This window comes from Chlorocebus sabaeus, chromosome 19 (assembly GCF_047675955.1).
Source record: "Chlorocebus sabaeus isolate Y175 chromosome 19, mChlSab1.0.hap1, whole genome shotgun sequence".
Taxonomy (NCBI): Eukaryota; Metazoa; Chordata; class Mammalia; order Primates; family Cercopithecidae; genus Chlorocebus; species Chlorocebus sabaeus.
In genome coordinates, this window is record NC_132922.1 from 12,024,892 (window position 1) to 12,051,674 (window position 26,783).

The 26,783-nt window shown below is 54.2% G+C and overlaps 1 protein-coding gene across 1 annotated transcript in view; it reads left to right on the forward strand.

Annotated features, from left to right (window-relative positions):
* The window catches only part of NPTXR (neuronal pentraxin receptor), a 42,930-nt gene that overhangs the window by 9,895 nt on the left and 6,252 nt on the right, over positions 1-26,783 (forward strand). Inside the window, exons 2-4 of the mRNA XM_073007106.1 lie at positions 6,620-7,519; positions 22,546-22,771; positions 24,377-24,624. Coding sequence (XP_072863207.1) covers positions 6,620-7,519; positions 22,546-22,771; positions 24,377-24,624 — 1,374 coding nt within the window. The remainder of the gene's footprint in view (positions 1-6,619; positions 7,520-22,545; positions 22,772-24,376; positions 24,625-26,783) is intronic.

Genomic DNA, 26,783 nt, shown 5'->3' on the forward strand with positions numbered 1-26,783 from the left:
TCACCGTGTTAGCCAGGATGGTCTCGATCTCCTGACCTCGTGATCCGCCCGTCTCGGCCTCCCAAAGTGCTGGGATTACAGGCTTGAGCCACCGCGCCCGGCCAGTCCACAGACACTTTGAAGGGCAGTGTCAGAACGTGAGCTGGGGAACCTGAGTCTGACAACTTCTGGGTTCAAATGCCAGCGGTACCCCCACAGACCAGGGGCCTCAGGGCAAATGACCGAATGTCTCTGAGCTTTGATTTTCTCATCTGTGACGTGGAAAGATTGTACTGTAGAGTTCCAAGGCTGCCACAGGTGAGAGCCCAGTACAGTAAAATGTGGCAGGAGGAACAGACCAGCAAGCAGGGGCTGCAGGAGGCCCTTGAGACAGTGAGGGGCACCCCTACCCCATCCCTACAGCATCCTTGGCTGGCCACTCCTCCTGGTCTTTCTTTCCCGGGCCTGGACTCAGGCATGCACTTTCCAGCCAACACCGAGGGCCCCCCACAAGGTGGACACACGTTTCCTCCTCGGTTCTCGGCCCCTCCTGAGCCTGTGCGGGAACAGATGTCCTTGTTTCCTGCCCAAATCTGCGAGCTGGATTGGCTCCTTTTGCTGCTTCCAGGGAGGCAGAAACGCTGGATGGAAATCTCTGGGCTTCCCTGGAGAGGAAAGCTCTCTTTTTCCTGGCTTCTGCCCTCCTCTCTGGTCTGGGTTCCCAATATCAGCATCCACTACTGATGTGTGAACACTTCTGGGCCCCAGCTGAACCCTGCACCCCACTTGGAAGCCCTCACACTGGCGTGTGTTGATTGAATATACATACGATCCTTCATCTGAATGATTCCCCACCTTTGCTCAGAATGGGGGCGGGAGGGGAACCAAGAAAGGGCAGAGCAACTAGGGGCTAAGCCTGGGCAATCAAAGGCAAAGACGTCAAGAAGGGAATGAACATTTATTGGGCACCTAATATATGCTAGGAATAAATAAGGAAGGTATAGCAAGTACTGAGCCTTGCACCGGTAATACACAGCAGTATGGTAGGAAATGGTCACTGCCTTGAGTCCCTGGGAGAGATTATACACACGTCTCACCTGGCCTCATTTCCTTCCCATTATAATCCTATACATAGGTACCACTGGCTCTACCTTACAGATGAGGAGACTGAGGCAGCTCAGGTCTTGAGACCGGACCTAGTTGGAGACTTCAGGATGGACACAGACACTCTCTTTGTCCCCAACCTCTTTACCACCCCTGGGGAAAAGAACCCTTTGTTCACAAGCACACCCCAAGAGGTACAACATGTTTTCTCAATAAATGTTTTTTGAGGCCAGGCGCGGTGGTTCACATCTGTAATCCCACCCATCTCCCCCAACTCCTTCACTGGGAGTTTGAGCACCCACGAGTGCCAGCCCTGGAGTCACAGAGAGGAGGGTGCTGCAGCTGGTCCCTGCCCTCAAGAAGCTCACAGTCTGCAGGCAGCAGGGAAAGAGGGAGATGCTAGAGGAGAGGGAAGGATGGGGATCGAGGGAAGAGAAAGATGTGTGTGTTTCATTGCTAGGTGATATATACCAGCACTGAGAGAGTGTGGTGGGAGAATGGGTTTGAAGATAACCAGGGTGACCGACTGTCCGTGTTTGCCCAGGACTGAGAGGTTTCCCAGGATACAAGCATTTCAGTGCTGACACTGGGAAAATTCCAGGCCAGCTGGGATGAGTTCATCACCCAAAGCCTGTGTTCAAATCCTGGCTCTGCCATGTGCCTGGTGAAACCACCAGTTACCTAATTAGCATCCAATCACCCATCTTTTAGAAATGACTTGATTACAGTCTAAAAGCCTTTCCTGTGCAATTCCTCTTTCTCCCTCCTCCCCCCTTTTAAAAGTGTATCTCAGTTCAAAAAACTTTTATTTTTATTTTTGTATTGAGACAGTGTCTCGCTGTGTCACCCAGGCTGGAGTGCAGTGGCACAAGCACAGCTTATTGCAGCCCCGACGTCTTGGACTAAAGAGATCCTCTTGCCTCAGCCCCTCAAGTAGCTGGGATGACAGGTGCGTGCCACCATGCCCGGGGAATTTTTGTGTTTTTTGCAGAGACGGGGTTTCACCATGTTGCCTAGGCTAGTCTTGAACTCCTGGGCTCAAGACGTTCTCCTGCCTTCGCCTCCCAGAGTGCTGGGATTACAGGCACGTGCCACCATGCCTGGCCTCAAAAAACATTTATTGAGAAAATATGTTGTACCATGGACTTTCCTAGGCTCCGGGGAATGAAAGAATGTTTTTCCCCCTTTTATCAGCAGTCAGTGACTGGGAGAATGATTAGATGGACAGGGGAGGAATCCATGATGCCTCTTGCAGCCTGAAACCAACTGCAGCAGCGGAGGCTGGTGTTCTTCCCACTAACCTCCCCCTTCCAGATGTCCCGCAGGAAGAGAGGCCACGGGGACCTTGGAGGGACTACTCCTGACCGTGTATGGAGAACTGGACCTTGGTGTAAGGAACGGACCATGGCAGCCGGGAGGGGCCCCCTCAGCTCTCCATTCAACCACAAATTTGCCACTCAGCAGCAGATGGGGCAGTTAGCAGATGCTCTCCAACTTTGTGATCCACCTCAGCTTCTGAGCGGAAGCCTTGCTCTTCTGGGGAAGCTTCCAGCCAATGACTCAGGGTGAAAAGGTCACCACAGAGACAGGCCACTTCTGCCTGATGCAAAAACTCCCTCCTGGGCAATCTCAGCCCCAGAGCTCCCTACTGGGGTGGCCAACACTTTGTTAGATCAGCACTGAAGTCGGAGACTCTCCCTGCCCGATTGTGTTTCTGGCCCCATCTCAGTGTTCACTTCCTGGAGGGTCCAGCTGATAAACGCTACCTGTAAAACAAATCTGCAATCCATCCACATCTTTCTACCACCGACAACTCCAAGTCGCCATTACTTGGAGAAGCAGCTGGATGGAGGCATAGCCCTCCAATTGTCCACCCCCCTCCCACATTTCTTCTTGGTTTTTTTTGTTTTCATTTTTGAGACAGGGTCTCTGTCGCCCAGACTGGAGTGCAGTGGCGTGATCTCGGCTCACTGCAACCTCTGCCTCCCAGGCTCTAATGATTCTCTTGCCCCAGTCTCCCGAGTAGCTTGGATTACAGGCACGCACCACTACCAGCTGGCTAATTTTTGTATTTTTAGTAGAGATGGGGTTTCACCATGTTGGCCAGGCTGGTCTAGAACTCCTGACCTTGTGATCCACCTGCCTTGGCCTCCCAAAGTGCTGGGATTACAGGTGTGAGCCAACGCTCTTGACCCTCTCTTATCTCTTTGTAACCCAGTTGGAGGGCTGAAGCAGAGAAGTGATATCACCTGCTTTGTGTTTTTAAAAGACCACTCTGGCAGTTCGAGACCAGCCTAGCCAACATGTTGAAACTCTATCTCTACTAAAAATACAAAAATTAGCTGGGCGTGGTGGTGTGCACCTGTAGTCCCAGCTACTTGGGAGGCTGAGGCAAGAGAATCGCTTGAACCTGCGAGGCAGAGGTTCCAGTGAGCCGAGATCACGCCACTGCACTGCAGCCTGGTTGACAGAGCGAGATTCTGTCTCAAAAATAAAAAATAAAAAATAAAATCATACTAGGGGATCAACAGACCAGTTTAAACAAGATTTGACTCCAGCTTCTGGACCCATTTATCCAAACTGTCCCCAAAGTCTCAGGGGGCTGCTCAGGTAAAGGAATCAGACCCACTCCCTTCCCAGAGCCTGTAAATCTCTACATGGCTCCTACCTTCCTGCCCAGCTTCCTCCATCCCCTACATCTCACTCTGCTCTAGCCCCACTCTGTTCCTTCTGTTCCTGAAACATACCACGCTTCTTTCTGCCCCAGGGCCTTTGCACTAGCTGTTCCCTCTGCCTGGAATACACCATCTTTCCCCCAGACTTCTGCATGGCTGTTTTCCCGGGTCATTTAGGTCTGACCACCTTATAAATATTGCCCACCTCCCAATTCCCCGCTTCCCACTTCCTGTAACTTTCTATAACATCACTTTAAGACTTTTCTTTTCATTCTCATCATTATTGGAAACTAACTTGTTTACTTAGCTATTCATTTGTTTACTGCCTGCCTCCCCACTGGAATATAAACTGTGCGAGCTTGTCTAGTTCCCAGCTTTCCCCGGGCTTGGCACTATGCCTGGCACAATGTAGGTCTCAAAACATATTTTCTAAAATGAATTCCTATATTTGTTATATATGGCAGAATTCCCTTAGCCTAAGAATGGAATGAAAGTGAAGAAATTAAAAAAAAAAAAAAAACAAAAACTAGGAGTCATGACAATTCAGAGGGAAAATATAGGAACTATTCCAGTTTTAGGGAAGTTCCCCCGAGAATACTTCTCTGGCCATCCCTTGAGGTTGTGTTAGGATTAAGGGGGGGTCTTTCCCAGGACCTAGGAGAAATGGGCTTTGGGACCTCTCTGTCCTCTCCTCCTTCCTCTACCTGCAGCAGCGGCATTAGGAAACTAGTTCAGCAAACATTCACCGAGAAGCTTCCCTGAGCAGGCTTCATGCTGAATGCTGGGGATAGAGATGGGTCAAGGAAGAAGGGAGAGGCTGGGCGCCATGGCTCACGCCTGTAATCCCAACACTTTGGGAGGCCAAGGCAGGTGGATCACCTGAGGTCAGGAGTTCGAGACCAGCCTGGCCAACATGTTGAAACTCCATCTCTACTAAAAATACAAAAATTAGCTGGGCGTGGTGGTGTGCACCTGTAGTCCCAGCTACTTGGGAGGCTGAGGCAGGAGAATCGCTTGAACCTGCAAGGCAGAGGTTCCAGTGAACTGAGATCACGCCACTGCACTGCAGCCTGGGTGACAGAGCGAGACTCTGTCTCAAAAAAATAAAAATAAAGTCATTCTAGAGGATCAACAGACCAGTTTAAACAAGATTTGACTCCAGCCTCTGGACCCATTTATCCAAACTGTCCCCAAAGTCTCAGGGGGCAGCTCAGGTAAAGGTGGCACCATTTGGTGCCCCAGTCACAGTGGCTCTGCTGTTTTTGGCAGCAGCACTCTCTCTTGGCATCTCCTGTCCTTCCCTGGACTTCCTATGACAGTTTGTCCTGGAGATGCTATCTCTGTGCTTCTGTCTTCACAGCACACATGTAGATATGCCAGGAGTCCCGATGCCTCATGCATCCCCAGGACTTTAGCAGGGCCTACCGCTGGCCTTTACCTTCCAAGAGCCCAGCCCATTTCTCTGTCCATGAGATGCTTCCTCCAAGCCCAGCTGCCTGCACTGGGTTTTGAGGTCACAGCTCCAGTGAGTGCCAGCACACATCCACGCACACACAGCACTCGGGTTCCTGGCATGCAGCGCTTGTGTTTGCTCCGCTTCTCTTTCACAACTCAGGTATGGATGAAAATCCCTGGCTCCCAGAGATGGGTGAGCAGAGTGGACATCATCCTAACGTGTGTGGAGGGAGGTGGAGCACGTGTGCCTGGGAACACTAGACAAAATCTCAGTGGCTGCAGAGTGTCCCCCAGGGCTGTGGCCTCCTGTGAAACATTCTGGTCTCTCCGCACCACCAGTGCTATGTGAAGTGCACTCGAAACCACAGTGGTAGCCGTGGTGGACCAGAGATCCTGGTTTACTCCTTCCCTTCAAGTCAAAAATGCAGGCTTGGAAGAGAGACAGGGCTGGGAATAATCACAGCCCTCCCAGCGCCCTTCCAGTCCTGGGAATCCATATTGGTCAGGAAAGGCCTCATGGAAAATTGGAGCTGGAGATAAATTGTGGAGGATAGTAGGATTGTTTTTAAGTTTTTAATTGCAAAGTTAATTTTCAACAAAATATATATAGACATTTTTGACAGGAGAAAGTAAAACGCTCCTCCGCCACCCCCACAGCACAGCCCACTCCCATTCCTGCTGTTCCTTCTGGGCCTGGTCCACATGCCCACCAGGCACGTGGCATCGCTTGCCAACCAAGGCAGACTGCAGTGGGGGGCGGGGAGGCGTTCTCTGGACCTGTGATGCTCTAAGCCCCCAAGGATTCAGAGGAGAGAATTTCCATCAGCCTCTGAGATCACAGGAAGATTTTGTAATGAGGGTGGTGGGGAGTGAACTCTGCTCCTTCAGAACGTTGGAGGTGGGGGTGATGGGCAGATGGCCACAGTATCTCAGTAAGTTAGGTCAGTTACTTAGGTCAAAATCCGCGCCTGCCCCAACCCCCAACACTGGCCTCTTCTCCTCTAACCGCTCCCACTCCAGCCCCATCCACAGTCTGGTCCAGTGAAACGTGCCTGAGCTCGCAGGCGGCTCCAACGCAGCCACCTGGTGACCTTGGACAGCGGCCTGACCTCCGGTGCCTCAGTTTCCTCATTTCTATTGTGAGCCTGTCCAGGGCGAAGCTCAATTGCGACCGAGCTTGTGGCGCCCCCAGCGCAGAGCCCCTCCCGGAGGAGAGCTCCCTCCTGGGTGGCTGTGAGCATAACCGGCTTGGGGAGGGGGCCAGAGCATCGGAGGGCTGGGATGGGGGTCACCCAGGAGCCCCGCCGCGCGGCCCTCGGGTCGCCGCCCCCTGCGCTGTGACCGCGCCAAGATAAGGTCCCAGGCGCTGCCCTCGCTCCTCGCCGCATCCCCGGCGGCGCCCCCAGCCCGGCGCCCGGCACGGAAAGGGTGCGGGGCTGGGCCAGGGCCGGCCCGGGGGAGCGAGTGGGGCGGGGCCGCCGCGCCCGCTCCCCCTCCCCGCCGCCTGCCGCCTTCTCCTCCTCCCGCCGCCCGGGCTCAGAGCGGCGGCAGCAGCGGCCGCAGCGACAGCTCCGGCTCCGGCTCCGGCTCCAGCGCCTCGGCCCAGCGCGCCAGGGCTCCGCGCCCCGACCCAGCCGCCGCGCCTGCCGGGGGCCTCGGGCGCCCCCGCCGCCCGCCTCACGCTGAAGTTCCTGGCCGTGCTGCTGGCCGCGGGCATGCTGGCGTTCCTCGGTGCCGTCATCTGCATCATCGCCAGCGTGCCCCTGGCGGCCAGCCCAGCGCGGGCGCTGCCCGGCGGCGCCGACAACGCCTCGGTCGCCTCGGGCGCCGCCGCGTCCCCGGGCCCGCAGCGGGGCCTGAGCGCGCTGCACGGCGCGGGTGGCTCAGCCGGGCCCCCCGCGCTGCCCGGGGCACCCGCGGCCAGCGCGCACCCGCTGCCGCCCGGGCCCCTGTTCAGCCGCTTCTTGTGCACGCCGCTGGCGGCCGCCTGCCCGTCGGGGGCCCAGCAGGGGGACGCGGCGGGCGCTGCGCCGGGTGAGCGCGAAGAGCTACTGCTGCTGCAGAACACGGCCGAGCAGCTGCGCCAGACGGCGCTGCAGCAGGAGGCGCGCATCCGCGCGGACCAGGACACCATCCGTGAGCTCACTGGCAAGCTGGGCCGCTGCGAGAGCGGCCTGCCGCGCGGCCTCCAGGGTGCCGGACCCCGCCGCGACACCATGGCCGACGGGCCCTGGGACTCGCCTGCGCTCATCCTGGAGCTGGAGGACGCCGTGCGCGCCCTGCGGGACCGCATCGACCGCCTGGAGGTGAGCGCCGCGCGCCGTCGGGGGAGCCGCCCGGGTGGTGTGAGGGGCCGCCCGGCCGCGGTCGCCCCGCTGTCCCCGAGTCTCTGGTCTCCCATCTGTATTCCGGGGACGATCGCGCCTTCCTCGCTGGCAAGGCGGGGGGATTCCGATAGGGAACGCGGGCAGGCGTCTGGCACGGTGACTGAGGCACAGGGGACGCGCCAGAAAGATTCGCTCCCCACCCTTTTCCCTCTCCAGGCACCTCTCTGAGCCTCAGTTTCTGTGTCTGTAAAATAGGTATAACAGTGTCCACCTGTAGTGGAAATGGAATCAAATGTAGGGGTGTGAAAATGCTTGGCACGTACTAGGACCTCATTAAATGTCCCTTCTTTCGGACACCCCTGAATCAGCACCAGCTCCACCCTCACACTCTGGCCAGGAGATGGAAGCGCTGTCCAAGGGTCTCGGGGTCCTCCCCTCACTACACAGAGCCGGGAACAGAGTGCCCCATAAGACAAACCTGGGTGCCCCTCATCACTTCCCTACCCTGAATCTCCCACTCTGGCTCAGACTAGGACCCAAACCGCAGGAGCTCAGGTGCCAGGCACCCAGCCTCACACACCTGGAAGCCCACAGCTCTTGGGTGGGAGCTGAATGGCGAACAAGGCCCCACCGAGCTCCTCCTCCTCCACTCACCTTTTCCAGGCTTTCCTGACTCAGGCTTGGGGCTCAGACATAAGGAGTCCAGCATGGGGGAACCCACTCTTGGCTGTCATGTGACCCTGGGCCAGTCATTTCCCCCCTGGAGTCCCATGGCCACCTTCTTCCCTGTAAGAATGAATTTGGGATTCCCAGAAGTGCAAGGCAGACAGACTGGGCAGGACAAACATCCGGGCACATTCACCACCCCAGCCATGGACTGACTTCCAGACCACAAGGAAGGGGGTTAAGCAAAAAAATCAGATCTGTGGAAGGAAGAGGGAGAAAGAGGCCAAAGCCCGCGCTGCCCCCTCTGCTACCTCCACCCAGGTGGAGTGAATCAGGCAAGTTGGAGGGAGGAGAGAGGCAGGGAGTAAATGCAGGGACCCCTTACCCCTGGGGCTGTTTAAGTGAAATCCTGGGCAACCAGCACAGGTGATGCCCACTCGCAAGGCTGAGGATGTTGTGGTCCGACAGCCCTCAAGGATGCCTGTACTGGTGTCAGCACCCTCCCTACAGGGTGTCAGAGTGCAGCCAGGCAGCCATTGCAGCCAACCGCTCACCTTACAGATGAGAAAACTCAGCTCAGAAACGTCCTAAGAGGTTTGGCAGAAGCAGGAGAAAAGCTGGGCCCATACCCACCTCTTCCCCGACTCCAGCTCTGGGGGATTTCTAGGATAAGAGAACCAAGAGCCGGAAAATAATCAGGAAAAAGCTGAAAGTATGCAATGAAGGGAAGTCTTAGTTTTCTCACCTGTAAAATGGGGATAGTAATAGCACCTACCTCACTGGGATATTAGGAGGATTAAGTACTTTATATGAAAGGCCAAGAATAGTGTCTGGGACACAGGTATGTTCAGTCAATTTGAGTGATTGCTGTTTTTATCATTAAGCTATAATATTACTCATTTTAAAAATATAGTCAAAACTCAAAATAGGAGCAAACAGGTTTTAGGCAACAGGTTTTAGTCATGTAAAAAACAATTTTTGACTTTCATTAAATAAACTTCCTCGTGCCTGCCATAGCCCCTCTCCCCACGCCCAGATGGCACAGGTGGCTCCTCCCACGTCTGGGGCTGGCAGGCTTGGACCTGCCTTGGACCTGTGCCCCCAGCACCTGCAGCACTTGGCAGGGTGGCCTCCCTTCCGGTTAGCCCGCTGAGGTTGGGGGGATCCTGGCAGCTGGGATTTGGCAAGAGGTCAGCCTTCCAGGCTGGGGGAGCCCTGGCTTCCCCATGGATACTTTCTCCTCTTTTCTGAGTGCAGCAGCCACAGACAGAGAAGGGCAGGGGCCTGCTTGGCCACCAGGTCTGCCTTCTGAGCATGGCAACAGCCACAGCTAGTCTTTTGGGGGCCTCTAGGAGGGGCTGGGGCTGAAGCTGGAGCCCAGCAGACACAGGGTGAGACCAATTGGCTCAGCGGAGTCCCATGCACCCGTTAGCCACTGTCCAATCTCTCCCCTCTCTTCTCATTCAGTATCCTCAAAGTCCCCAGATTTTCAGTGTCTCCTTTCCCTCCCAGGATACACTGAAAGTGCTCTTGATAATGTCCCCAAGATGATAAATGAGGACTTCTCAGTCCTTATCTTGGTGGAACCCTCTCTGACACCTGACCCTGCCTCTCATCCCCTCTTGCAGGTCTCCATGCCCTGGGCTTCCAGCCACCTCTCTCAGCACCCCTCCTCCCCCCTCTGTCTGCTGCCTCTGTCTCCCTGCAGCGTCCTCCTCCTTTAAGGGGTGTGCCCCTCTTGGCCCTCACTTTCCCTGGGTGCACTCAGCCACGCCCTGAGGCTTCCCACACCCATTCCACGGAGGGGCCCCAAACCAAAGCTCAGTGTCCAGCCCAGGTTTCCTTCCCAAGCTCCAGATTTGGCATCGACACATCAGCCTCCTGAGCATCTCCCTCTGGTTGTCCCATCAGCCCCCTAACCACACTGTGTTTCAGCTTGAACTGGGTACATCCACATGCCCTGAGAAACCATCCTTGGCCCCTCCTTCTCCCCCCAGTTCTCACTGGCCTCATCTCTGCGCGCTTGCAGCAGCCTCATCTCTGGTCTCATGACTTCCGGCACACGCTTCCGTCCATCCTTCTCCAGGCAGCCCTAAGGGTCTTCCTTAAGCCCACCATGGGGCTCTCCTAGGGTGCAAACTCCTCAGTCCACTCCTAAGCTACCACTTCAGATGTGGTCCCCCCTCCTGACCCCTCTCTCAGTTCATTCCTGCCTCTGCCTGGATCACCCCCAGCACATTCCTGCTCCTCATTTCAGAGTCTGCTCCAAGGACACCTCCTCCCAGGAGCCATCCCTGTTCACACTCTGTCCCCTTCCTATCCCCACCTGGGCTTCCATAATCATCACACTTCCCTGCTGGCCCCACCAGGCACATCCGTGCATCACCTCCCTCCTACAAAAGGGAAGGGAAGGTCTGATTGGCATGTCCTCTCCCCAAAGCCTCAAGTGGGAGCCACATTTAAGGGCTTAGGGGAAATGTCTTCTTTTCCATTTTTACTTGTGTTGTTACTGTTGTTCATTGAAATAAGTCAAAAGGTTTTGGGGAGAATACTGCATTCGATTGCGTCATTTTCTCCCTTTTTGCAGCCCCCTTTTGGTCCTTATCCATATGCAGCCATTGGTTTGAGAGCTGCTGTGTAATTACCATTTTAATGACGCCATAATACCCTGGGATTCATCTGCAGCTCCGCATCCATCAGTCACTTGACCGGCTCCTGTCACTGGAGATGTAGGTTGTTTCTAAATTATTTTTCTTCCAGATGTTCATTGCAGGATCCGTTTCATGCAGAGAGCTATTTGTTTGTTTATTTTTGAGTCTGTTGATTTCTTTAGGCTGAATTCCCAGGAGTGGTATTACTGGGTACTAGGTCAGAGGATATCGACTTTTTTTTTTTTTTTTTAAAGACAGAGTCTAGCTCTGTTGCCCAGGCTAGAGTGCAGTGGCGCAATCTTGGCTCACTGCAACCTCCGCCTCCCATGTTCAAGCAATTCTCCTGCCTCAGCCTCCTGAGTAGCTGGGACTACAGGCATGTGCCACCATCACGCCCAGCTAATTCTTGTTTTTTTAGTAGAGACGGGGTTTTACCATGTTGGCCAGGCCAGTCTCAAACTCCTGACCTCAGGTAATCTGCCCACCTCAGCCTCCCAAAGTGCTGGGATTACAGGCGTGAGCCACTGCGCCTGGCCAATATTGACTTTTTATGGCTGAGGCCAGGAGCCACTTTCCAAGAGTTGGCCCATTGATGCGGCTACAGGCCATGCATGCATGTTCCCTGTTCCATTTTTGTGTTAATTTAATGTATATATACAACAGAACTTCAAGATTAATTTCAACAGCATTTCTTTGGCATAAACCACATCCTTAACCCAGCCTGGCAAGCTGATTGCCTCTGCCCATCCTGGAGTGGGAGCCAAATAACCATCATAGCGAATGCTTACTGAGCACTTACTATGCAGCAGGCCCTGCGAATTATCTCATTTAATCCTCCTAAAATCTCTATGAGGGAGGTACAAAGAAACCAAGGTTCAGAGAGGTTAAGGAACTGGCCCCAACTCAGCAGGAGCCCAGTGTCTGGCTCTAGAGCCCTCATTCTTCATCATCAACTCTAGACCCATCTGGAGGGGTCAGACGTCACCCACCTTCGGGAGCATGAGAAAGACAGGTGAGCCGGGCTCAGTGGCTCACACCTGTAATCCCAGCACTTTGGGAGGCTGAGGCGGGTGGATCACGAGGTCAGGAGATTGAGACCATCCTGGCTAACACAGTGAAACCCTGTCTCTACTAAAAATACAAAAAATTAGCCAGGCATGGTGGCGGGCACCTGTAGTCCCAGCTACTCAGGAGGCTGAGGCAGGAGAAGGGTGTGAACCAGGGAGGCGGAGCTTTCAGTGAGCCGAGATTGCGCCACTGCACTCCAGCCTGGGTGACAGAGTGAGACTCCGTCTCAAAAAAAAAAAAAAAAAAAAAAAAAAAAATTGACAGGTAAGGGCGGTACCTGTGCTAGTCACTGTCCTGGACCATTTCTGCCTCGGAACCCCAGAGTGAGAGGCGTGGGGGCCAGTCCTTAAGACTTGCCCTGCTGACTGGCTAGATAACCAGGAGACTTGCTGCCAGACCTTCACTGCTACTGCTGCTGCTGCTACTAATAACTAATACTTATTAGACACTTGCTAGGTACATATTAGCTTATTCAGTCTTCAGTCCTATGATGGAGGCTGTACGCATTCCCATCTTACAGATGAGCAAATAGAAGCTCAGAGAGAGTGAAGGACACAGACCCAGGCAAATCCCTGCCCCGCCCCCCACCAACTTCGGTTTTCCCCTCCGTACAATGAATGATGCAGCAGGCCAGATACTCCCTAAACACACTTCTAGCTCTGAAAAGTCTCTGAAATAGGTCAGGCGCGGTGGTTCATACCTGTAATCCCAGCACTTTGGAAGGCCGAGGCCGGCAGATCACTTGGGGTCAGGAGTTCAAGACCAACCTGACCAACATGGCAAAACCCTGTCTCCACTAAAAAATACAAAACTTAGCCAATTATGGTGGCACATGCTTGTGGTCCCAGCTGTTTGGGAAGCTGAGGCAGGAGAGTCGCTTGAACCCAGGAGGCGGAGGTTGCAGTGAGCCGAGGTGGTGCCACTGCACTCCAGCCTGGGCAACAGAGCAAAACTCTGTCTCAAAAAATAAAATAAAGTAAAATAAATAAAATAAAATAAAATAAATAAAATAAAATAGTCTCTGAAATAGAAAGGCCAGGAGGCACAGGCTTCAGTTCTTGCTTGTGACTTTAAACTAATCACATTCCCTCTCAGTGCCTTGGTTTTCTTATCTGTAAAACAGGCAGGAGGAAGAGCTAAGTACCAGCCCCCTTAGGCTCTACATTCTGAGTTCTTGGGCAGATGGTTTCTAAATAGAGATTGTGTGCGGCGTGTGTTTATGGGGGTTACATGTGTGTGCTGCCCTCGAGCCCCTTCCACCCACTCCCAGAACTATGTTTCTCCGGGAAATCTGCAGATAAACAGCGACTTCGAGGATCTCTTGGTGTCTTCTCTAAATTCCATTGGTTGTCTTTGCTTTTCTCTGACTTTGCTGCCCATTCTAGAAGCTTCTGTCCAGTGGGCACTGGTTCCCCTGACCCTGCCTCTTTGGCAGTGAAGAGGACTTGGGAGAAGGGAGTGGCTGGGGGCTGCGGAATGTGGAGAGAGGGCTTTTGCTATTGGGCTTTGGTTGGAGGATGTGGACCCACAATGTCCTCCCTCCCCCACAGTGCCCCTTCCAGCCCGGAGAGAGCTGCAGTGTGGAACGTGGAATGTGTTCCTGGTACAGACTCCAGGGCCAGATCACCTGGGTGCAAATTCCAGCTCAGTCACTTGAGAGTTCTGTGACCTTAGGCAAGGTGCTTAACTTTCTCAGCCTCAGTTTCCTGTCTGAAATGGAGATTTGAAAACCTGTCGGGGCCGGGCGCAGTGGCTCATGCCTGTAATTCCAGCACTTTGAGAAGCTGAGGCGGGTGGATCATGAGGTCAGGAGATCGAGACCATCCTGGCTAACACAGTGAAACCCTGTCTCTACTAAAAATACAAAAGATTAGCAGAGCGTGGTGGTGGGTGCCTGTAGTCCCAGCTACTCAGGAGGCTGAGGCAGGAGAATGGCGTGAACCCGGGAGGTGGAGGTTGCAGTGAGCACCACTGCACTCCAGCCTGGGCAACAGAGCGAGACTCTATCTCAAAAATAAAATAAATAAAATAAATAAAAAAGCCTGTGAGACTTGTTTATTTTGAGGTTTATCTTACATTCAAGATATGTGAGAGGTCACAGATGTCACTTAAACAGACACAAATCGTAAGTGGACAGCTCAGTGAAAATGGATGGATGGATACACCTGTGAAAGTGCCAGCAGATCAGGAATTGGAACACTTTCAGCACCCCCACAAGGCTCCCTGGTTCCCCCAAAGACATTGGCCTTCCAAAGGCAACGGCTATTCTGTCTCCTGTCACCACAGTCAGTTTGGCCTGTGTTTGGACTTCGTGCAAATGGACGCAGACAGCTGTGCACCCTTGCATCTGGTGATTTTTCATTCAGTGTCATGTCTGTAGCATCCAGCCTTGTTGCATGTACCCACGGAGGATTGCCGTTTTCCTTGCCGCGTGGTGTTCTGTTGTGCAGACGAGCCTTAATTCATTTACCCGTTTTTCTGTGGATGGACCTGTGGGTTGTTTCTGATTTACAAATAAGACTGCTGTAAACATTCTTAGGATATCTGTTGGCGGCTGTCAGCCCTCATTTCTCCCTGGATCAAGCCACAGGAGTGGGTTGCAAGAGGGGCATATATTTAGCGTCAGAAGGTACAGCCAAACATTTCCCCACAGTGGCTGGGAGAGTTTACAGGCCCGCCCGCGTGTAAACCTCACCAAACTCGGTATGGTCATTTTAAAAACATTCCCGTTTCGGTGGGCGTGTAGTGCACTCGCTGTGGTTTTAATTTGTGTTGCTCTGATGATTCATGATGTTGAGCACCTTTTCTTATGTTTATTGGCCATTTGGTAAATCTTTGCCTGTAGGAGGTGGAATGAACTCAGAGGTCGGTGCTCCTCACAGAGTGAAGAAGGTGGGGCACGGGGCCGGGGGCGGGGGGCCTCTCCCCAGGACAGTCTTGGGCACATCATCCCCGTGGAACTCTGGGGACAGGGATACAAGCAACCAACCCAAGGTGGGAGCACTTAGGTGCTTCCACAGCCCTTGTTTTACTCCAGGGGAAGCTGAAGCTCAGAGAGGCTGAGGGACCTGCCCACAGCCACAGAGGCTGAGTCAAGACCAAGCCAGGATTTCTCACTGAAGTGGGCTATGGGTAGGGGACCTCCATCTGCTGAGGATTTTGGCTGGGGCCTAGAAGGCGTGTGGGCAGGCAGGACCTCAGCAAAACTCCCAGCTGGGCTTCTGGAAGCAGCAGCCTGACAGGAGGGACTTTTGAAGAGAGGAGCAAGGGGCCTGGGGCCAGAGGGGTCTTTAGACAGGGTCTGGGGTCTCGGACCTGGGAGGTACACGGCCAACCCCATCCATGCTCCCTCTTCCTCATCCTCCTCCCCGTTTGTCTTCTTTTCTTCAGCTTCAAAGTGTCATTAGGAGACCAGGATGATCAAAACCACCCTGTCCTTCGCCCACCACTCACCTGCTGCCCGCCTGGGTGGGAGGAGGTGGAGTCACCTGCTGGGCCTGCCCCTGGAGAGAAAGGCAGGGTGACAGCATGGGGTTTCTCTGAGAAGGCTTCCTGACCCCAAACTTCCACCCTAGCAAGACCTGGTGGCCTGGCCATCCCAGAACAGCCTCTGCCTCACCGCCAGCTGGGAGCACCGCCACCTGCGGAACCATGGGGCCATATTTGCCTTTGGGGCCACAGCACCTGGCACTTGGCAAGAGGCAGCAGGGGTGAGCTCACCCCCTGCACCAGGCCTGTCAAGGACCTTACAATTGAATCCCACAAGAACTATGGGACTATTACTATCTCTGTTTTACAGATGAGGAAACTGAGGCTGAGAAAAGTTCAGAAGCTTGCCCAGCTCACTCAGCTGGCATTTCCACCCAGGCAGTCTGGCTCCAGGGCCTGCACCATGATGCACTAAGCTCCCCTGCCTCTCAACAATAGCAAAGGATAATAGTAATGGTGACAGCCACATACTGCCTCTTATGGTTGGCCACACTTCATATCTATTCTTTCATTTTATCATTATTTATATCCCCAAATGTAGTACTATTATTACACCCATTTTACAGATAAGATAACTGAGGGCCAGAGGAGTTAAGCAACTTGCCCAAGGCCACAGATCTAGTAAGCAAAGAGCTGAAAATGATGCTGGCCTGTCTAACGTGAGAGTTCATGTCCACAACCACGATGGACGCCATGTTGCTGCAGCACACATGGATGGATGGATGGATGATGGATGGATGGATGATGGATGGATGGATGGATGGATGGATGAGTGCTCTGCAGCCCTGCCAGAGAAGCTCTCAGGGCCCTCTTCTGTCTATATAGAGCATCTCAGTTCAGGCATCAGAGAAGCTGCCATCTGGAGGGTGAGCAGGCACTGGGCAGAGGAGGGGTGGGGGTGGGAGGAATGTTCTTGGAGAAAGAACAGCATGTGTGGAGGCCTTAGGGTGAGAAGGAGTTTGGGGCAGTTGAGCAGCAGAGGACTTTCAGTGGGCGTGACCTAGGTCCTGTCTGGGTGAGGGCTGAAGCCAGGAGGACAGGGACTTTATTGGCAGGGAGAGGGGGCTGTGGAAGGATTTTAAGCAGGAGAGCAACGTGGCTGGATTTGCTGGCTGCTGTGTGGAGGGTGGGAGTGGAAGCTGTGACCCAGTCCAGCGGACAGTAGCCAGGACTAGGGAGAAGCCTAGGAGCTGAGTGAAGCTCTGGGTGAGACGCACGGTTAGATTCAACCATGAGAGACACCACTTTATGAAGCTCTGGGTAAGATGCGGGGTTAGATTCAACCAGGAGAGATGCCACTTTAGGATTGTTTTCTTGTTTTTAAAAGAAAATCATTGTCAAGTGTTTCAGATGGGCAACAAGATATAAATACTACTACCCAGGTCCCTGCCCAGGCTCAAGAACCAAACATTTCCAATCATCTGATCCCCATCCAGAGCCTCCCCAGTGCCAGCCACAATCACACACCCCCAAATGGCCACCATGGTCCTGAATAAGTGTTGACCACTCCCACGCATTTCTCATGCATTTAGCACCTAGTCATGTGCCTTTTAACCACACAGCACATCGAGTTGAATGTTTTACAACTTTATATCGGTAATATCCAGCTGCTCTGTAACTTGCCTTTTCTCTCAATATAATTATGCAACAAAAACATTTCGGGCTGGAGACGGAGAAAGGTGAAGCCCTTCAAGAACTCTTTAAAGAACGTTAGTCACTGCCAGGCGTGGTGGCTCACGCTTGTAATCCCAGCACTTTGGGAGGCCGAGGCAGGCAGATCACCTGAGGTCAGGAGTTTGAGACCAGCCTGGCAAACATGGCGAAATCCTGTCTCTACTAAAAATACAAAAATTAGCCGGGTGTGGTGGCAGGCACTTATAATCCCCTCTATTCTGGAGGCTGAGGCAGGAGAATCACTTGAACCTGGGAGGTGGAGGTTGCAGTGAGCCGAGATCACACCACTTCACTCCAGCCTGGGCAAAAGAAACTGCGTCACACACACCAAAAAATTGTTAGTCGTGACATTAATAGTAGACACGCCTGTGATGCTTCCTATGCTTACTGCACACTAAGCGCTTTCTATCTATGAACTTGGTCAATCCTCACCACAATGCTATGAGATTTATTATTTTACCCTTTGGGGCCAATGGGGAAACTGAGGCACGGCACCCTTACGTAACAAGGCCACTCAGCTGGTGGAGCCCAGGTGTGAGCCCCCGCAGGACTCAGAACTCAGGGGATCGTTGGATGGAGGAGGTGAGGGGCCATGGTCCACAATGCTCCCCCTGAAGGCTGCTCACTTTCTACCTGGTCCTGCTGCCCCTGCAATCTGCCCCTGGAGAGGGAGGTGGGGTGGCAGGATGGGGTTTCTCTGAGAAAGCTTCTTGACCCCAAACTCCCGCCCTGGCAAAACCTGGTGGTCTGGCCATCCCAGAATGGCCTCTGCCTCACCGCCAGCTGGGAGTACCACTGCCTGGGTGATCCTGGACAGGGGCGGCTGTGCAGAGGGTGGGACTCTGACCCTCAACAGACCCAGACCAGCAGTGTAGGCCTGAGGAATGAGCACAGTCTGTGGCCTGTGCAGAGGATGGGACCCTGGCCCTGGAGTCCTGCACCTGCCTTCTGCTCCCTGCAGCAAGGGAAGAGACCCCGGGTGGGGTCAAGGTGGTGGGGCTGCCCTGCATCGTCCCAGCCTCAGCCACCCCGCGGACCCTCCAATCAGTTTCATCAGTCTCCCTTTGCAAAGCTGCCCTGCGCCATGGTCTCACACAACCTTCTGGACCTTCTAGACTTCCCGTGGCCATTAGTACCTCTCCTGCTTTGCCTTCGAGTTAGGCAGGGCAACCTGCACTGTGCCCACTTGGCAGATCAACAAGCAGACCCAGACCATCAGTATGAGCCTGAGGAATGAGCAGAGATTTCAGGATCAGGAAGTCCAGGCTGGAGTGCTGGCTCTGCAGCATCACAGGTATGTGACCTTAGGCAGGCACCGAGCCGCAGTTCCCTCATCTCTAAGTGGGCCTCCCTACTCACCCAGGCTGTTGAGAGCAGCCTAGAACTGTTTGCACAGAGCTTCCCTAGTGCGGGGCCTGGCATGCAGCAGAGTGCTCGATGGAGACAGCTGCTGCCGTTAGCATTCTGATTGAGTGCTAATGAGCCCGGCACATTAGTGGCTGAGCTGGGCCTAGAACAAGGGGCTCTGGCTCTAGGCCCAGCACACTTACGCCAAACCCCACCCTGCACTCCCAGCGGGACAGGCCATGGGTTCTCAGCCTCCACCTTCCTGCCCCAGCAGGAGCTGAGTAGGGGTGCTGGCGTCATTATTCCCTCCATCATCTTAGGTGAGGGGCCCACTTGGCATCAGGCCGGGAGCCCACGCGGCACAGCATTCGCCCACAGCAGATGGGAAGTGGGGGTGCGGGAGTCGTGTTCTTCTGATTCAGACACTGGGACAAGGAAGGACTCACACACGATCAAGCGGGCCCACCTCCTCCATGGCCTTCCAGGCCGCTGCAGAGCCAGTGGCTCTGACAAAAGAACAGCTTGAGCGCACACCCCCTCAGCCCGCACGTTTTCTCCTCCAAAAGGCATCTGTTTAAATAGCCTCGACACACTGTTCTTGCTGGCAGGTCTTCCTCCCTCTGTTCTTCCTGGCAAGTCTTCCCCCCTCTCTCCCTTTGCTGGAGAGAGGAGATGCTGGCTCCAGGGATATCAGCTTGGCCCAGCACCATTGCTATAGACAATTCGAAAGGACTCCTGCCTCGGTTTCCCATCTGTGAAATGGGCATAGGAAGAGTGCCAGCCTCAGCAAGTGGTTGCGAGGATTCATGAGTAAACACATGCCAACTGCCAATGATGGGCCTGGTGCACAGCCTCATTCCACGCATGCCCCTCTGGCCTCAAGCTTGGCACAGAGGGGGTGGGGAACTGAGGACAGAACAGCGCCTGGGACTGGGGAGACCCTGCCCCAGCCCTTCCAGCCCTGAGATGAAATGCATCCTGTGAGCTGATTGCCTCAGTCCAAGGCTTCCTGGAAGTCCAGCCATCTCAAATGCAGTGGGTGGCTGAACCTGTCACCCTGTGGGCCATCCAAGGTCACTCGAAGGCTCTGGAGGTAATGTGCGCCCCATCAGCTAATGTAGTCAAGCCCCACAGTTGGCATTATGCTTTTATAGTCCATGAGGGCCTGTCACTTGTCCTCCCATCCTTCCATCTGTCCTGGGAATGGACAAGAGGAAGCCTGTTTCACCCCCCACACACTTTTTTCTGAGTCTCGCTCTGTTGCTCATGCTGGTGTGCGGTGGTATGATCATGACTCACCACAGCCTCAACCTCCCAGGCTTAAGCAGTCCTCCTGCCTCAGCCACCCAAGTAGCTGGGGCTACAGGCATGCACCACCATGCCTGGCTAATCTTTGTATTTCTTGTAGAGATGAGGTTTCACCATGTTGCCCAGGCTAGTCTCGAACTCCAGGGCTCAAGCGCCCATCTTGGCCTCCCAAAGTGCTGGAATTACACACATAGGCCACCATGCCCAGCCTGTTCCCATTTTAGAGGAAGGAAAACCAAGGCTTTGTGGTTAGTCTGCACCAGAGCCAGGGTTTGTAGGCACCTTGACAGAAGGAGCCCTCAGGAAAGCAAAGATGAACGTAAGGGGGGAGTGCACTGTAAGGCTCCTATGCCCATCCCATGCCCACCTTCACCTGGCCTCCACCCCAGCCTGGTGGGCCAAGTAGGCATCTGCGTGGATGGGCGGCCGTGACCTCTTACACAAGAGGTGGGTGGGGGGGATAATGGTGGCCAGAGTCCCCCCTCTCCCGCTGCTTTCATGGGTCCCTTTCCAGAACCAGCCTGGATGACCTCAGTGACTTGTGTCTGTTGCCCCATCTTACAGCCCGGAATGGAGAGGTTGATTCTTAGCCCCTTCCCACTGCCAGCAGAAGAGGGGGGTTGCTGAGTGTGAGTGGCACCAGACCCCCTGCGCTGTGAAGCAACCTTACCTTTCCCATGGTAGCCAAGGGACAAGTGGGACAGAGAAGGAATAGGGCTTCTGGAGAGGCCGCCTGGCAGATGCCAAGGGAGGCTGTGTGGTGAGTGATGCAGAGGGGGTGGACGAGCCAGACTGCTAGGCTCAGCTCCCAGCTCTGCTGCTGCTCCTGGTGTGATCTTGGTTAACTCACCCCAGTTTTCCTGCCCCTGAAATGGGGATACTGTTATGTTAAGTGGATTCAGAGAGGGAGTGTTTGCAAGGTGTCTGCTGGGGCTCAGCCGGCAACAACAGCGTCCCATTCAGTCTTCCCACCTACCCCACGCACCCAAAACCATGCCCTCGGCACCCACTGCGGGCCAGGCTCTAGGCACTTCCCTTACATGCCATTGTTGAATGCTGACCAGTCCTGGAGGCTGAGCATTCCAAGTGCCCGTCTTATAGAAGGGGAAAAATGATCCCGGAGTGTTAGCCCACCTGCCCCCACTCTCACGGGAAAGTGGCAGAGCCGAGGCTGGTTCCTGCAACTCCTCAAAGCCAGGTCATGTTGCTGTCCACACTGGCGGCTCCCAAGTCTCAGGCACTGAGTATGGCAGTGGTCCTTTGCCCCCAGCACTCTGACGCAGGGGGCGCACTTCTCCCCTTGTCCCATGGCTAGAAAACAATCTCAGAAGTTAAGGAAGAGTATGCAGCTCAGAAGGAACATGCGGCCCTCAGTCACAGCAGCCACCAGCAGTGTCCGGTGTCACCCAGCAAATGACTGAGAAGGCCATTGGCTGGGCCAGTGAGGCTGGGCAAGGGATTCTGTACTTGTCCCAAGCTGCAAGGCCATCCCCTCGCAGCTTAGGAAACTGAGGAAAGGTGGGGTTCTTGGTTTTCTGTTTTGCCTCCAGCCACAACTTCAGCACCTGGGGCAGTGCCCAGCACAGTGGAGCTGCCTTCTGAATGTTTGCTCAGTAACTGAATCATAGAATGCAATGAGTTCATGTCTGGGGCCTAAGCCTGGAAGCAAGGAACTGACTGAGCAAAAACTTCCCAGGCCCCTGGGAAGTTCGCAAGCATCAGGCCTGGTAGCAGGAACTGTGGCGGGGGGGAAACCAGGAGGATGGTGGAGGATGGTGAAGGTTTAATTTAGCTCCTAGCAGCTCTTTGAATTATTAATCTCCTACTGACATTTCTGTGACATGTCTGTCACAGACTGTCCCCTCCAAGAGTCTGGACCCGTGGCCTCACCTGCCTTCCTCCACCCCAGAAGGAACTTCTTCCAGCAGGAGAAGGGGAAGGAAACCCTCCCAGCTCCTGTCCCAGTTCTGCTGCCCATGGGGTCTTAAGATAGGACAGGCATGTGGTGGGGAACTCTAAACACTTAGACCTCATCCTGAGCTGGATGGGGAATGTCAGAGCCTACCCTGGAACACTCTGCCCTAGACAGCAATTGCAATAAGCAGGCTCTGTTTATTGATATTTAATCCTTAGTCCTCCCCACAACTCTCCAAATAGGTGCAGCTCTCTATTGAGTAAATAACTTCAGAGAAGTCGATATATTTTCTCAGAGTCACATAGCAGTTTGGTTCCCGAGCTGGTTTTGAACCCTGGGCTATCTGACTCCAAAGTATGTGATTTTAACCATCTGCCATCCTGGTGTGGTCAAGCCACTGGGGCCCTGCTTCACTCCCTGGGTGGGCCCAGTGGCCGTACAGAGCCTTTTGCCAAGGACCATTCTAGAGAAGCTTGCTGAGTAAGGGAATGACACAGTCCGCCCCTTTACCAGCCCATCAGTGTCTAGCCTTGCTGCTACGAAGGACTAGGGTGGGGTGCTCAGCCCCAAGTGTACCCTGAAACCACCTAGGGGACCTTCACAGTACTCATGGCCAGGCCCCACACCCCCACCACGGGCTGAGCTGTCCTCGAGGGCCGGGGCCAGCTCTGACTGCTGCTCACCGTCATGCGCCAGCACCAGGAACAGAGCCTGCCAGGGACCCAGGATGCATCTGTTGCGGTCTGTTGGCATTGTCATTCCCATTTCGCATATTGGAGAAGCTGATGCTCCCCTGGGGTCACTAAGCAGGTGTGGTAGGCATCTGAGTGTTCCAAGCCTTTCCTTCCTCCCCTCAATTGACTTATCTTTCTCTGCCCTGTGAACAGCAGGAGCTTCCAGCCCGTGTGAACCTCTCAGCTGCCCCAGCCCCAGTCTCTGCTGTGCCCACCGGCCTGCACTCCAAGATGGACCAGCTGGAGGGGCAGCTGCTGGCCCAGGTGCTGGCCCTGGAGAAGGAGCGTGCAGCCCTCAGCCACAGCAGCCGCCGGCAGAGGCAGGAAGTGGAAAAGGAGTTGGACGTCCTGCAGGGTCGTGTGGCTGAGCTGGAGCATGGTGGGTCCTGGGTCCTGCAGAGGGCAATGGAGGGGTCCTCAGGGTGACAGAGCCACTCAAAAAATATATCCATGCTCCCCAGAGGCTAACACAGACAGACGGGAGGGTGGGGAGGAGGCTGTGGAACACACAATGGAGAGAATCATTGGGGGATATTATTATCATTATCAACATTATTAACAGATCTCATTTTCTGGCACTTACTGTGTCCTGGGAGGGGGCAAAGTACTTGATACATCAGCTGATTTAATCTTCACAGTTTTCACAGATGAGAAAACCGAAACTCAGAGAAGTCAAGTGACATGCTCAAGGTCACACAGACAAAAGTAGTGGGTCTAGACCTCAAACAAGGTCTGACTCCACAATCATACATTTAACCACCCACAAAATAGCAATTTCAATGAATCAGTCAGGATTTTGTTTAACACCTGTGCCTGGCACTGCCAAGGGTCAGAGGAACATAATGGGCAGGGTACAGGTATGAGCATAAGGAGACCGGGCTCCTGGTTGCATATCTGTCTCTGGCTTGCTCTGTGACCTCAGAAGTTCATTTCCTTCCCCAGGTCTCAGTTTTCCTCATCTGAAAAATGGGGGTTTAGGACTCATGAGCTCTCAAGGACCTTTCAGCTTTGAAGTCTTGTGAAGACCACCCTTAAGAGGCTTACAGAAAAGTTGGAGAGAACAGGGGAAATGATGAGCAGTTAGCTGGGACCAACATATATGGGGAACAGGGGTTCAGGAGAAGAAAATACAGGGCCGGGCATGGTGGCTTATGCCTGTTATCCCAACACTTTGGGAGGCTGAGGTGGGCGGATCACCTGAAGTCAGGAGTTCAAGGCCAGCCTAGCCATCATGGCAAAACCCCATTTCTACTAAAAATACAAAAATTAGCTGGGTGTGGTGGTGCATGCCTGTAATCCCAGCTACTCGGGAGGCTGAGGTGAGAGAATTGCTTGAGCCTGGGAGGTGGAGGTCACAGTGAGCTGAGATTGCACCACTACACTCCAGCCCGGGCAACAGAGGGAAACTGTCTCAAAAAAAAAAAAAAGGAAAAAGAAAAAAGAAAGAAAGAAGGAAAATCCAAACTGCTTCCTGGAGGAGGCGGCCCTCAAGCTACTTCTTGAAAACAGAGGTGGGGAGTAAAAAAGTAGCCCTCAAGCTACTTCTTGAAAACAGAGATGGGGAGAATGGAGGGGCCATTGCAGGGACTCAGCTGCAGGGGAGGGACAGGTCTGGTGGCTCAGGGCCAGCATCCTGGCTGGGGCACAGGGACAGGAGAAGCAACCTCCAGCCCTCCTCAGCCCTGCCTCTGGTCTGTCTACCCCAGGTCTCCCAAGGGGTCAGGGGAAACAAGTTTAATTTGTTGAAGGTCACGTGGCTGGGAAGTGGGGGAGGCGAGATTTGGTCTCAGGACATCTGAGGTCCAGAACCCCTGCACTTTAATCATGCCCCTCAACACAGAGGTGGAGCAGAGAGGGCCCCGAAGGCACTGGGCATGCAGCAGGTGCCTGGGAGCTGTTAGCCTTCTTTCTGAAGTGTGCCCTGTCCACCCCACCCTTTTCGGTGTCCACCGACCTCCACCACATCTGCCTTACCCACCCTCAGGGTCCTCAGCCTACAGTCCCCCAGACGCCTTCAAGATCAGCATCCCCATCCGTAACAACTACATGTACGCCCGCGTGCGGAAGGCGCTGCCCGAGCTCTACGCATTCACTGCCTGCATGTGGCTGCGGTCCAGGTCCAGCGGCACCGGCCAGGGCACCCCCTTCTCCTACTCGGTGCCTGGGCAGGCCAACGAGATTGTACTGCTAGAGGCGGGCCATGAGCCCATGGAGCTGCTGATCAACGACAAGGTGGGCAGGGCTGGCGGGGAGGGCTGGTGGTGGGGACCGCAACCCTTCCAGGAGCTCCCACTCCACACTGGGCTCTTTCATTCTCCTGCTCATTCTCCTGCTCTGCATATTCAGCACACATTAAATGCCTACTGTGTGCCAGGCTGGGCTCTGGGAATATAAAGACAAGCCAGACATGGGGCTACCGGAAGAGAGGCTGTGTCTAATGGAGGCTCTAAGTGTTGTTCCATTTTACAGAGGAGGCAAGTGAAGCTCTTGGAGATCCAGTGACTTCCCCAGTGACCCAGCTATGGGACGGGGTTGAGGTGTCTGCCCCCAGGGCCCTGCTCATCCTCCTGGACTTAAAGAGAAGGGAGGTGGCTGGGCACGGTGGCTCATGCCTGTAATCCCAGCACTTTGGGAGGCCGAGGCGGGCAGATCATGAGGTCAGGAGATCGAGACCATCCTGGCTAACATGGTGAAACCCCGTCTTTACTAAAAATACAAAAAAATTAGCTGGGTGTGGTGGTGGGTGCCTGTAGTCCCAGCTACTCGGGAGGCTGAGGCAGGAGAATGGCCAGAACCTGGGAGGCAGAGCTTGCAGTGAGCCAAGATCACGCCACTGCACTCCAGCCTGGGTGACAGAGTGAGATTCCGTGTCAAAAAAAAAAAAAAAAAAGGGAGAGAGAGAGGGAAGGGAGATGCACAGACCTACCTGGGGATGGAGGGAGGAAGGAAGTGCTCATGGCCTCCTTGTTCCTTCTACTTCCCTGGAGCCAGCCCCTCGGGCCCTCCCCGCTATGGAGAGTAGAAAGGTGTTGTGCTCAGGCTCTGGGGCCCAAATGCTGGTTTGAGTCTTGGTTCTGCATCTTCACCACTGTGTGACCTCAGACTAGCCATCTACCTGCCCTGTGTCTCAGTTTTCTTATCTCTAAAGCAGGAATGATAAGAACTCTTGCCTCTTAGGGTTGTAGTGAGAAGTGGCTTAAATGCACGTGGAGGGCTTTGAGCAGAGCCTAGTGTTTAGCAGACATCAATAACTGTGAGCTATTTTTATTATACTGGGCACTGTGCTAATAAGCAGTTTACTCACATTATTACCCTTGATCTTCCCAACAGCACTGGGAAGTAGGTACCCTCATTATCGCCATTTTGCAGATGGAGAAACTGAGGCTCAGAGAGGGGAAATAATGCACTCTGGCCACACAGCTGCTGGGGTGTGATGTGATTCAGGGTCTTGGACTCCAGAAACCACCTCTTAACCCCTCCCCTGTTCTACCCTTGGGCCACCCATCTTCCTCATGCCCAGGCCTCCCTCCCCGATACCCCTCCTTCAGCCTGGCTGGGAGGCAGGACAAGGACAAGGCAGGAAGAATGATGTGGCAGGAGCACAGTGATTGAGGGGAGAGGAGGGGGAGTATCTCATCACTGTCAACCACTCCTAAAGCTCCTCCCCCACCTGCCACATTGCTTTGGGCCTTGCAGGCATGGTGGTCTATTGAGACCCCCCTGGAAATGCAGATACCACATATCGTACCCACCTGTGACCAGCACACGGCACATAGAGCCACTAGGAGTGATTGACACCCATCAGAACCCAGCTGAGGAGAAGGTGCATTTCATGGCATTCTGGAGGGGGAGGAGGAGGAGGGAGGAGATAAGTCCAGGGACCAGTGACTTTCCCTTGTGGCCCAATAAACCCTATGACCACCAGGGTGGCCAGATCACATCTAGATCCTGCTGCCTGGTGCCCTTCATCACCCCCTGGCTGCCGTCCTTGGCCTGGCCCAAGTTCAGCACTCAGTTCTCATTAGAAGGAATTCAGCACCCTGGACAGGGCATCGCGCAGCCCTCTTCCGGGATACTCTGGAATCGTTTTGAGAGCCAGCCTCGCAGACTGCTCACTGTTTCCGTTTTATTCCAGCCTCTAAGCCTTTACTTCTACTGTGCCCACCACTTGGTTTGCCTAGCAATGGAATGGTGGATCCATTGTCCTTCCCGACGGGTTTCTACTTGGCTTCTGTTCCCGTATCCCCTCTACCTCTGGGCCTCGCAGCCTCTGTACCTCCCATATGCCCTCCGTTATTTTGTCTTATAGCATTGCCCCAAAGTCCTTCCCCTCCTGCAGACTCAGCTCATTTAAGGCAGACCAGCTCCACATCCCCAGTGGCCACAACAAG